This window comes from Metopolophium dirhodum, chromosome 3 (genome assembly GCF_019925205.1).
Source record: "Metopolophium dirhodum isolate CAU chromosome 3, ASM1992520v1, whole genome shotgun sequence".
In the NCBI taxonomy this organism is placed as follows: Eukaryota; Metazoa; Arthropoda; class Insecta; order Hemiptera; family Aphididae; genus Metopolophium; species Metopolophium dirhodum.
Genome location: NC_083562.1, coordinates 10,351,165 through 10,364,982, shown reverse-complemented (window position 1 = coordinate 10,364,982; position 13,818 = coordinate 10,351,165). Strand labels below are relative to the sequence as shown.

The 13,818-nt window shown below is 28.0% G+C and overlaps 2 protein-coding genes across 2 annotated transcripts in view; both read left to right on the top strand.

The window, feature by feature from the left end:
* Positions 1-2,679: 2,679 nt before the first annotated feature.
* Positions 2,680-4,720, top strand: LOC132941992 (uncharacterized). The gene is made up of 3 exons (XM_061010273.1): positions 2,680-3,156; positions 3,649-3,807; positions 4,457-4,720. Exons 1-3 carry the CDS (start codon positions 3,076-3,078, stop codon positions 4,541-4,543), a joined length of 327 nt encoding a protein of 108 aa, XP_060866256.1. The 5' UTR covers positions 2,680-3,075; the 3' UTR covers positions 4,544-4,720.
* Positions 4,721-5,376: 656 nt separating this feature from the next.
* Positions 5,377-13,818, top strand: part of LOC132940140 (uncharacterized) — a 64,541-nt gene continuing 56,099 nt past the window's right edge. The window contains 4 exon segments of the mRNA XM_061007578.1: positions 5,377-5,752; positions 5,869-6,123; positions 6,221-6,612; positions 7,481-7,552. Coding sequence (XP_060863561.1) covers positions 5,377-5,752; positions 5,869-6,123; positions 6,221-6,612; positions 7,481-7,552 — 1,095 coding nt within the window.

Here is a 13,818-nt window from a genome sequence, read left to right as displayed (position 1 = left end):
AAATCCCGAATATTCACCGCGTTTCGTAATAATAATAATAAATATTATGATAATAACAGACTATAAACTGTGGTGTGGTGTACGTGTGTACGAACGTTGGCCCGATAAAATGCGTCGTTGTCACAGCTTTAGATGGTATGGTTCATAGATAATATAAGAATGGATAGGACATAAGAACTTATCACATGAAACTTTAGTGATACTCTTTTTAAGGTTATATGGGGCAAATATTGATATGATAATTGATAAATAATAATTAATATTTTTAATATTTTAAATATTTAACAAAGTTTAGAGTAATTTTCTAGGCACAAGTGGCACAACAATCAAAATACAAACTGACAAATATCTAAATATAACTGACTATCATGTTATCATTATTATTTAATAAAATAGTTTTGCACATAAACTTAAAAAGCCCCATATCGTCTTTCTCTCTTTACGTTCTCTCTCCCCCAAAAAAGCACACGGCCCTATATGGAACTAATTCTTATATTATCTATGGTATGGTTGCGTAACGAAACGAGAAAAGTGCGTTTCGAATGTTCTTACCAAATACCTAAAATAATAGAGCGCTCCCAGCGGATTTATATACTAACCAAATAGAAAAATATGTCAAAATAGGTATTAGATAACAATTTACAATATTGAATACATTATTAAAAAGGTGGATAAGTGGATGTCGCTCTGCTGTACGGTAGGTTACAAGTGGGTCACTGTAATGGATGGTGTTAAATTTGAATTCAATGATATAATATCATTGTATAAGAAAAACGATTCTGAGCGAAAACGGTCAGTCACCCTATGATATTACCAAGTATATTTGATGATATTATTGTGAATAAAGTAATTTATATATAACCTATTAACGTGGAGCCTTGTTTTAAATTTTCAATCCTTAGCCATAAAAGTTAAACATTTTATAAATTTTTAACCACAAAATAATTAATAAATTATAAATTTGATAAATGTTGTCAAAATTTGAACTTTAAATGCTTATAAAAAAAAATTGTGCAAATGTATTTTTAATATTTTTCAACTGCTATTAAAACGATATATCAGGAGTCTAATATTAAATTTTCACGCTTTTTTACCCAACAAATAAAAATTTATTGATATTTATAGAAAAAAAAACTAAAAAAATTGAAAACTGACAATGTCCGTAAACAGCTCAAATAGAGTCAAAATATTTTCAAAATTGTATGGTGTATAGAAAATGCTAATATAAACATTCAGTGAAATTTTCAAGTATCTACAGTCATTCGTTTTTTAATTACAATAAAATAAAAAAATCGTTACATGAGAAATCGAGTAAATATCAAATGTTGTAAAAATATAAATTTCAGACGCTCATAAAAATTTAATTTAAGTTTCTTCTAGACATTTTTTTTTTGATAAAGGTAGACAAACTTATGAGTAATCTTATATTACATTTTCAAATCTTAGATTTAAAAAGAAAAATTTTTATGAATTCTCATCAAAATAATTTGCTATTTTTCGTGATTTTTCCGTATTTTGTCAAAATTTGAACTTTAAATGCTTATAATTAAAAACTGTGACTAAGGATTTTTAATTTTTTTCATCTGCCTTTGAAACAATAAACTAGGAGCCTTCTATTAAATTTTCAAGCTTTTTTACTCAATAGATAACATTTTATTGATATTTATAGAAAAAAAAACTAAAAAAATTGAAAACTGACAATGGCTGTAAACAGCTCAAAAAGAGTCAAAATATTTGGAAAATTTTATGGTGTATAGAAAATGCTAATATAAACAACCAGTGAAAATTTCATGCATCTACGGTCATTTGTTTTAGAGTTACACCAATAACCAAAATCGATTTTGTTAAAAATCGATTTTGCGTAAAAATTCCCGTTTTTCCTTAATTTTTCTTTTGTTTTTCACATCGCTTTTGAAAACTACTGGGAAACTAAAATTTTGACCTCCCCAATGCACCAACGATATTCACTTTCCCATCGAACAAGATACTGAAGTCGAAAATCGAAGCATTATTTCGACTACTTATCGTGTACACAGACACAAAAATAAAAAAATAAAAAAAAAAATAAAAAAAAAAAATAAAAAAAAAAACACACATCATTGTAAAATCAATACATTCATCGTTTCACTCAGAATCTAAAATGAGAGTTATTTCACTATTTCAGTTATTAAGTAATTTATTTTAGTTTATATTTTTAAAATGTACTAAGCAAAATATCAGTATTTATAGATCAGTTAATAGCACGTAGAGACTAAATAGAACCTATCAAAAGCCGTGGTTAATAGTAATATAAGTATAGGTACATTGATATATTATGATTTATGGAAATTATTTTATTTTTGGCGGTATTTTTTGTATAGGTTTTAAAAACAAACTGATAGATGGCGCTGCAGAATCTTAGGTATAATCAGCTGATTTCGTGAGAACATTTTGTGGCACGTAAACGTCTTGCTGTAAGTAATACACCGTACTGCAACCATACTATCTAAAGCCCGTGGTCGTAGTCGACATTGCGGGAAAAAACATTTTCAGCTAAAAATAGTTTATGCGTTAACGTCTACGGACCCAACCACTTAATTGTGTTTATATTGATAATACATTTGATACGTATACACAATTACGGAGAAAATAGAACCGGCTGTTTCTGATTATTAAAAATTAAAATACGCATACTGATTACCGAGTATCGATTAATCTATTGGGCATTAGCTGCTGTATCAAATAATTTTATAGTTCTTCTTTTTCCGCATTCGTTTGTCGTCATTCGTCGATACCTATCGAAGTTTAATGTCGTGGTCTTGTTGATACTTGTTGTGTCTTTAAGTTTTAACTACAAATATTGCGGTATCATATTATAACGTATTACTTCGAAATGGATACATTTGTAACATCTTTTCGTTCACTTAAAAGACAACACGAGGACAATGAATTTGAAACCGACAATCCTGGACCGTCTGAACGCGATATTCGAGATAATATTATATCGTCTAAAATTAATGCAACAACTGATGAAAAAGAAAATTATCTATTATAGATGGTAATTTTTTTAAGAAGATTTCAAACACCGTATCAAAAATGTCAGTTACTTGTTTAAATTGCACTAAAAAGATAATTGCGTACTCATGTTCTACCGGGAACTTATTGAGTCACTTTAAAGTAAGTGTAATTTCAAAATATTTTGAATTGTATTATTTGATTAGTTATAACTAATATTACCAACTACTAAGTGCAAATAAATTATTTTAAAGTATTTACATAATATATATTTTGTAAAAAAAAGTATTAGTTTGTACATTCAAAAATATCTATACTAGTAAGTTATAAGTTTATACCTAACTGATAGGTACTATATTATTTTAATAAAGTACATTGAATAAACTAAAATACCTAAAATAAAAGTACCCAAAATAAAAAACCTTGTCGAGTAATATGCAGATTATATTATAATTTATAGCCATTATGTAATATTTAGTCTAATTAAAATTACTTTAGTAGGTATAAAAGTTTTTAAGGAAGACTGCATTTTGTATTCATATTTCTATAGGTACTAGTGTAGGTTCTGCTATAATCTATAGTACCTACCATTACAACTGATTTTACTGAACAATTTAAATTAAAATAAAATAATACTCTTGAATATTTTCATAGCATGAGCATCCGGGTTTGATGACTGAATTAAAGGCATATAAAATAGAGAAATCTACATCTAACTGTGTGTCAAAACAGTCAAAACCAATACAAACACAATTATCAATATGTCGTTCTACTGAAAACTCAGGATTCAAGAGGAAATGTTCAAAAGAAAAGGTATACATTTGCATATTAGCATCACTTATTAATTAACTATCAAAGAATTAGTTAATTACTATGATTACTATATACATAAATAATTTTAATATAATTCTATTTATTTAAATTTCAAATTAAATGTAATAAAAAATTAATAGAACATATCTATTACCTATAATTTTAAAATTTTAAGTATATTTATAAATTTAATTTATTTGACATAATTATTAAAAAACAGGTAATAATAAAATCTTCAATAAACTTTTGAGATTTATAAGTAAACCTATTATAATTTAAAAATTTAAAATGTACTGAATACAATTAAAGTAAAAACAAAAATATGAAATTTCTAAAGAATATAAATAATGTATACTGTATACCATATTATTTAAAAAGTTCATATTTGTGTCCTTACTTTATTTGTACTCAGTAAATTTTAAATTATAATAGGTACTTATAAACTCTCAAAAGTTTATTGAAGATTTTGTTTATTACCTGTTTTTTAATAGTTATGTCATGTTATATTAATTTGCTATTACATTTCATTTAAAACTGTAATAAATGGAATTCAACTATGTAACTCTAAAAGTTACTAAATTACAACTTTTATATCATTTTTTTTTGGTTTATTTTTATTTCACAAATAAATATTATAAAACAATTTCAGGTTACTGAATTGGTTTTCAACTATATTGTAGAAGAGATTAAGCCGATATCAACATGTGAAAAACCTTCGTTTCGAGCACTTATATAATGTATTTCTAAAGTTATGAATAGTTATAAAATTAATGTCATAAAAATAACACATACAGTTACTGACAATGCCAGTAATTTTGGTAATGCCTTTCGTGTTTATGCACAACAATTTGCCTGAAACAATTTCTAAAAATAACGTCACTTTAGATGCTCAAAATATTAATATATTGATGGATGTGTAATAACGTAAAATTAGATAGAATAAAAATAGGAATATAAATACGAATATAAATACGACTCCTGTCGATAGTTATATTAAAATAGATGTTAAGATAGTAAAATTAAGCTATTATCTTCCTCCAGGTGTTCGGAGGGCTCTCGAGATCGTGTATTCGAGAATTAGATCAAATACACCGTACAATGTAATTTTATGTAAAAAGCACATATAGTGTATTAACGCAATAAATATAAAATATTATATTAAATGCCTTACCTGATTCGCAGTTGTTCGTAGACAATATTGTAGGATTTTTAGGTTTTAGATAAAATAAAGTACTACTTCAAATACACAAATTGAATTAACGAACGCACTGATTATTGCTCGCATAAGGAGTCCAGTTGTCGCTCGTTGAAATCGGTTTCTTTGGTATTTGAGAGGTTGTTACTTTGGTGGTTGGTGCTCATGCACTGATTTAAGGGACGACACGGATATGCCGACCAGAGAGAGGTAGGCGGTTTTTATCAAAGGTTTTTTGTATTTCCCCGAACTTGATTTCTCTTCGGCGGCAGATCGTCGGTGACAATAGTTTTATTGGGGATGACCGATTTCTACGAACGACAGTCTGGCCGTTATTTATTATTCTGTAAGATTTTAGTTTATTTATTATAATGATGTGTGAGCATATCATTACAGATGCTTTCGACCAAAATACTGAACACAATTTTGAACTAGAATCTGAATTTTTACAAAACGATGTTGAAAATGAACCGGATGATATTATAGACATAGTAAATGTTTCTGATATTTTAACTATCACTTCCAACAACTATAATAAATATTCTGAAGACAATGATGATTTGGATATAATTCTTTCTAATCATATAACATGCTCTGCACACACTCTCAATTTAGTTGCTACCATTGATACTTCAAAAATTACTAATAATCAATACGAAATGTTATCTAGATCTGCTTTTGGTAAAATGACAGCCTTCTGGAATTTAGTAAGCAGGAGTACAATGGCATCAGATGTAGTTTTTAATATATGTAAATGTAAATTTCCGTTACCTACCCGTAATAACTCAATGAAATTAATTTATGATGCGATTAAAAAAATTATGATTTGCCGTGAAAAAATAATTGAGTGTTTTTAAAAATTGAAGCTGATTCAATTAAAAACAACAGAATGGAATTTTTGGAAGAATACATTAAAGTTATGCAGCCTTTGACAACAGCTTTGGATAAACTGCAAGGTGAAAAATCCTGTTACCTTGGTTATGTTGCTCCAACTATTATAGCAATTAGACGTATACTATTAAACCAAAGCCATTTGACCTATTGCAAGCCATTGTCTTTATCTATTATAAAAGGTCTTGAAAAACGATACTCTTTTATTTTTGATTTGAATGATCCTAAAAGTAAGCCCTATATATTGTTTTTGGTGACTCTTCCAAAATTTAAACTCAGTTGGGTGCCTTCTCAGTTCTCTGATATTTGTAAATTTATTTCTGTTAGTATGCAATGAAGTTAGTTCTATTATGAATACTGAATCTGGACCTTCTACCACAGACAATGATATTGGCGATGAATTTTATACACCAATTTCCAATTCTCAACTAAGTACATCACCATCAGAAAGTTCCAATCAGTATAGATGTGAAAACTTGGCCAGTGTACAAGGATTATCTTACTTGAATTCCAAAAAGAAAGATGGAAAAGATTTAATAATTCTAGACCATTATCCAATAGTAAAACATATATTTTTAAAATACAATACTACATTACTATCTTCAGTACCAGTTGAAAGGCTCTTTAGCAATGGAACTCAAATTTTAACTCCAAGAAGGAATTGTTTGAGTGATAAGGCGTTTAAGATGTTAATGTGTTTAAAATCTAACAAGTTTAATGTATAATTGTATTTATTTCGACATTAATTAAATGTTGTACATGTTTAGTTTTGGTAAAACTATTAAAATTTTTTCATTTTAATTACTTGCACAAACATAACAAACCATATTTTATAACTATGTCAAAAATAAATAAATATAGATTTAATTTTTATTAAGTATTTAATGATGTTTTATTATGTATTCTTAAGTATTTTAATATATTTTATAGACAGAATTCTGTAACACAATTTTGAACAATAAAGTATTTTATTTACATTTAATCTTAATTTTTAAAAAAAGTAGATTAGGTACTGAATAATAGTTTTAACTATTTTCTCAGTTTTTTTTTTTCATTAAAATACACTTTTACACAGAACTCCTAACTTGGGAAGAAGAAGAAAAACGCCCAACCAAAAAATTATTACTATCCTCGGATCTACAATATTAAATATTAACTATCTGTTTTTTTTTATCTAGATGAATGTGGTTATCTTTTATTTATTATCTAGATAAATATTTTAAGTGTTATCTATTTATCTCATCTAGATAAATTTTCAACGCATTATCTGTTATATAATTTTAAAGTTATCTGTGCACAACACTGGGTATTAGTGAACCGATTATTTTGAGCACAATTATAACACTGATGATATTGAAAGTTACTTGTTCATCTCTCGTCTTTGAGCTCTTTAATCAGTGTTCAATTAATAATTTCAATTCATCGTGAATATATTATAGTTAGTTGGAATATTTTTTTTTTGTGTTCCTCTATCCACATCTATAAATATTGTTAAATTGGTGATCGTATACGTGGCAAATTATAGTTTAAGTTTCTTTATAGGTTCATATTTTAATTTATTAATGTTTCAATGTTTTTTTATTTTAGGATCATTATTGTCAGTTGGTGGACGGAGATTATGGTGGGGATCAGCACACACGGTGGGTAACGACTGACGAAGTAGGTGTGATGCCTCGCAATGGGGTGGTCTTTAATATTATAACTGATTGTAAGATTGTTATTTTGTAGGTACCTATTATGCTTGTACTGTCCTTATCGGTTGAAACATCCATATAATATTTCAATGTAACATACATTTAATTTGCATCCGTTATATTCTTAGATGTTTTGTTTATTATCGACTTGGATCATATCGACTGGTTTCAAAACCTGAGTTTATCGCGGTAGTGTTTAAGATTGTATCGGATACGTTGTTCTTATTTTTGTACCGACATGGACAAGAAATGTAGGGGCGTGACCTTTATCTTTACAAAGCCAGCATATTATAACAGTTTCGTCAGTCATAAAAATCTTATAGTTGACGGAACCGAAGCTTAATAACATCAAAGTGAGTAATTTTTTGATGTCACCGTGCAATTTGAACATATTTTTTCATCGAAAACATAATGCGTGGTTGAGTTTGAGATCGTTGGCAATCGAACCGGCTCTATGAAACGATATAGTCAATAGGACTTTAAGGATTTTACTTTTTTGTATTGCATTTTGACAGTTGATCTAATATTTGACAGTTTGGAATAATCGTGGATACGTTATAAAATATGATACGTACCTATGTCGGGATTATGTAACATTCTTAATTTGACAATAATTATTATGAACTGGTTATTTTTCACAAGTTAAAGTATCATATCTTTTTTTTTTAATAAATACAAAATAATATACCCATAGAAATTCTGAACGTGAATAAATTATTAATTATTGGAAGTTATCTTAAACTAGTCTAGGATTTAGGTGGTCATTGGAATATTTTTGCTAATTTGATTTAAACACAAAATAATATACCCATAGAAATTCTGAACGTGAATAAATTATTAATTATTGGAAGTTATCTTAAACTAGTCTAGGACTTAAATGGTCATTGGAATATTTTTGCTAATTTGATTTAAATGATTTTGTTAAAGACCTCCTATTGGCTGTGTCTAAAATAATTTGCTTGATTTTTCCCAGGGAAAACGTTTTGGTATATTATTGCAGCGAAAGTTTGTTCGATGTTGTTTCACTGTCGGAGGGTAGATTTGTGATTTGGGATTGATCCGTTGTTGGTTTTTAAGTGGTTCGTAAAAATTAATTTACGTAAGTACCTTATAAAATTGTGATGAATTTTAGCGGCAGTTGAACGCTCTCTGAAAACCGGTTACACACATATTAACTCGTTAGGCAGTACTCGCGAATTGAATACATTAATTATAACATGATATATTATAATATGGTTATTTACATTTATATAATATACCTACTGTTGAACATTTTATATATTTTTTTCATCATAATAATATACTTTATGCTTATATACCTATTGTACAATTATTTATTTTATCAATGCGTAGTCTATGATGTGACGTTTTTACTAAATTTCATCAGAGAACACCTGTTTACAAAAAGAGCATGGATACAAATGTAAATGTAAATATATTTGTGAAAGAGATGATTTACAAAGAAAATAAATGGCTAATGGAAAATATAATAAATAAAATATGAGGTGGTTCAACTTAGAAATAAGCATGTTATATGTTATATGCCAAATCACATATAACTTTGAATTTGTTTGATGGTTCATTACGCATTCTCCAATACTTTTCTCCGTTTTACGTTCAGTCAAAATAAATACAAATTACAAGATTCAACGAGAATGCATACAGTAGAAATATCAAATAAGTACCATCTCAAGTCATAAAGGTTACACAGTATATATATATATAGGTATGTATGACGTATCATTTATAAATAAAACCGTAGTAGAGTAGCACTCCATGAACTATATGTTTGAACTTAATTATAACTTAAAACAAAACTATCAAAAAATAGCTACGTATATAGTATATAGTTATATAATTATAAATAATTTAGATAATGTAATTAATATAACTTTTCAATAAAATTACCACGTATATGGTTTACGATTTATAACTAACAATACAAACAAGTATACCATCATTATTATTACTACATAATTTTATTTTTGAAGGTGTTTAGCACAATACGTATATTGTATATAGTTATTTTAGCTCAACAATATTGAAGCTTACAAGTTACAGCGTGAAGATAATATAATACCTATACATAATAATAATGAGATGAATGAAACAAGCGATATCAGTATAAAATCAAATCGGATACCCCAATCAAACTTCGAGGGTGGTTTCTGGTAGCAAACTGCATCTAGTTGGCACAAAGTTGTTGACAAAAATTGAAATTGTTTATATATTGTAATTAAAATATGGATAACTATTTAGAGACTTAACATTTTCACCAATAATTCATATTGGCATTTAACAGACATGTTAAAACTGCAGTCAAAATATTTTAGTACTTTTTGTGATAGTACAGATATTTGAAATTTTCAACTATAGTTTTAGTTTATTTTCGATTTATATATGATAACATTTTTTTTTTGTGAGTTAAAAAGATTTAAAATGTAATACAAAGCTTTTCATAAGATATTCTAAGTTTCTAACAGTATTTGAAAAATATCGAACATACAATTCCAGTAATTCCACAATTTTTTTCGATTGGCATTTATAGTTCAAATAATTTTTGCTAGTACTAATGTTATTTTTCAAAAACATTAATTGAAGAATAATCATGAAATGCTTTACATTGGTATTTAGAAATTTAGATTTTTTTTTCTATAAATATTGACGACAATATTGTATTATATTATGATGGGTTAAATAGCTTAAAAACTTAATACAATAGGTTCCTCATAAATTGTTTTTAGAAAAATCTAAAAATATCAAATTTACGCAGTATTGCACAATATTTGTAAGGGAATTTTAAGTTAAAATGTGGACGAAATTGGATACTTAAATCGCTTTGGTTATTTAAGTACATGGAATTATAAAAATACTAATCGTAGGGACTTGAAACTTTTCGTCGCCGATCATCTATGGTACGTTGGTATTGACTTATAAGTTAATAACAGCTAGTTATACTATATTAATATATTATATTATGCAGTATATTCAGCAAACATTTGTTCAACCTACTTTATTACTTAGAAATAAATTAATAATAGCAGTAGAATTATTAATATACGTGTATGATAATGAAATATCCTTACAAATATAAACTAACCACATGTGTACACTCGGAACCGTTTTTCGTATGCAATTATAAATCATTAAATTAAAATTTACCGAAGCGCTCTACAGTGATATACTTAATACCTAGGTACTTTCGACACCGGCTTTAAAGAATACCGAGTTCCCCGTTTTTTTTATTAATTTGGGAAGTAAGTGTGATGTGTGCATTTCTAGATAGGTCATTCAAATTCACGCGATTTACTTGCATATTATTAGCATTTTATTTTTTATGGATTTTACATTGCTGCAGGCCAAACGTACGTGACTCTGTCGACAGCATGCTCGATTAATTTACCTATAAGATACACAACTATATAGTTACTACCAAAAAAATATATAGCGACTTTTGAAGTTCAAATTTAACACAACGCGTCCTGAACTTACAGACAACCATAATAAGCCATGTGAAACTCTATCCCAACATTAGCACACTCGAAACAAAATAATTTATAAAATACGGTATAAAATCAACATAAATACAATATGACGTTTAAATTTTATTTTGTCACGTTTGCGATTCCATTTCAATATTTCAAATAGTCATCCTCGATCCACAGTGACAAGGTGGAAAATAGGATTTGAACAGTTCTCATCGACTAACAAAGCCGGCCCACGATCCGGCTCGAATAGTGATTTAATCATTATTTTACAAGTTGATTTTGAATCGGTATTTTTTTTGCTCGAAATTGCATTTAATATATTTTATTATATTACCACGTTATTAATAACGCGTGGTTAAGGCGCGATGAAAAACTTTATAAGACAAATGCTACGCCATGTTCGGTAACGGCACTAATGACATAGTTATTCATTATTGTTCTTTCTAGGACTTATGCTAATGAATTGGAAATTAAAGGGCGCAAAAGCTCACGGAGAACTACCACGGATTAGCCGTTTATTAACCGTTGGCCATTGGGCTTGTATTCGCAAAGCATTATGTCCGGTACATTTAACCTGAAAATACCGATGATAATTAAAAGAAATCTCGCTTACCCCCGGGGTTTCCAACTCCGTTTGGGCCACTATTTGGGTGGTAACGGGGGTGTGTTATCGGTGAATTTCTTCGTTTCAACATTTAACGAACCGTTAACATTGAATCAGACGCATAAATCAACTGGTGGTAGGGCAGACAACTTGAAAAACGTGTTGACCGACAAAAACTATTCAACACAATAAAAAATATCTATCTTTACACAAAACAATATTATAAAAATTATTTAACGTTTCATTGTTTACACTGGACAGTTACGTTTTTATGAAAAATATATACTTTCATTCGTGAAATCTGAGTATTTTACACCACCTTTGAAGTTGACTTTTTTACGTTATAATCACTGCTATAAAAAAAACATAACCATGTATTGACACTACAGAGAAAAAAATAAAAGATTTAGTTTTAATAAAAATATAGTTGCTATATTAATATTTAAAGCTATATTTTACAGTGAACTACTTTATATTAAAGCTTGTTTGAAAAAAGCTTTATTTGTTTGAAAGTGCTCTGTATTTTATTTTATTTTATTTATAAAATATATTCTTGGAAATGTTCATTTAAATTACCCTTCTAAATTGTTGTACACAAAAAAATTTGAATACTATTTTTTTGTGCTTTCTACAAAATATGCATCTATAATAATTTTTAAATAACTAAAATAACTAAAAATACATATTTTGATTATTTTATTAAGTAACGATTACAATAGTTGTAGATAGTAGTTTTTGTAATAACTGCATATTAAAACGAATAATTTAAAGAAAGAAAACTGTCTCATATTGTTTTAGAATATCATTCGTTTTAAATATGTGTGTAACATGACAAATAATACTTATAAATATATCGTTATTGTCGTAGTTTAAAAAATAAATTACTAAAAGTGATATTATTGCAAAACAACAAAAATTTAACGTCGACGGGTTAAAAATTTAGTGCAAATTATAATATGGTAACCAGTATAAGGTATCCGTAATTTAGTAATAAATAAAAAAAAACTCCGTTTCACGCATATGTATAAAAATATCTTAGGGATTTTGTTAAAACATAAGTGCGTATGTTTAATGTCATAAAAATCATAAAATTCATATATATTTGAGCGCCTATATTTTTCAAAATGTCAATAATTTTATTCAAAGTGCTAGAGATTTAACGTTATAAAAAAAATTTAAAAAATGGTTGTAATAGGGCAATGGGTGTAAGGTGGAATAGGTGAAAATTACTTCTAACTTATTTTTTTTTAAATTTTCTATACTTATATTTGGTAGTTTTATTAAGCGTATATACTATAAAGATAAGTGAAAAATAAAATAATTGCCTTTGCTGAAGTTTACTAACTACTGCCGGGTTGCATGAACAATTGTCAAACATTGAACGAATCAATATTGAGCTGATAGTCTTAACATGATTTAGTGGTCCATTAAATTTTTTTGAAGAATTGAATAAATACATTTTTAAATGCAACTCGGCATATAAGTACCCACCTAACCCAACCCACTGTATTGTTTAATTTGTAAATATGAGAAACAATAAGTTATGAATTAATGCACACCTAGTTAAATATTTAAAAAAATCAATATATCCTTTCGACTTTTTTGATTGCAGTGTAAATAAAATAAGCAAAAAGGTGCACATTGTCGAATAGGCCGATATTTTGTTGAGTAGTGAGTACCTATAGAAATTTAAAATCTCGGCGGGCCGAAAAGTCTCAACCTTGCGCTGGTCTTTCTCCGTGGAGCTTAAAGGTCGGTTGGTTTGAGCAAAATGACTGCGGCGTGATAAAGACGTGAGACGGTGCAGCAGGGCCGGAGTGACGGTTGAATTATAGCGCAAGACTTATTTTGCTCTGCCTATATACAAAGATATTTATGTATACGTTCTATACATAAACTGCTGGACGAGTGAAAAGGAGAAAAATAGAGAAAGAGAAAAAGAGAAACAAGACAAAGCCCGGCAATGGAAGATTCGAACACAAAATGACGGTCAAAAAGTTCTGTCGTCCGTCGCGGAAAGGATTAGGAAAACTCATTATGTTCGAATTAAAACAAAACCCGACCGGACCGAAAAGTATTTTTATTAATGACTTGCGTCCTGCAGAGTGTTGAGTTCGAAGAAATTTTTTTTAAACGCCA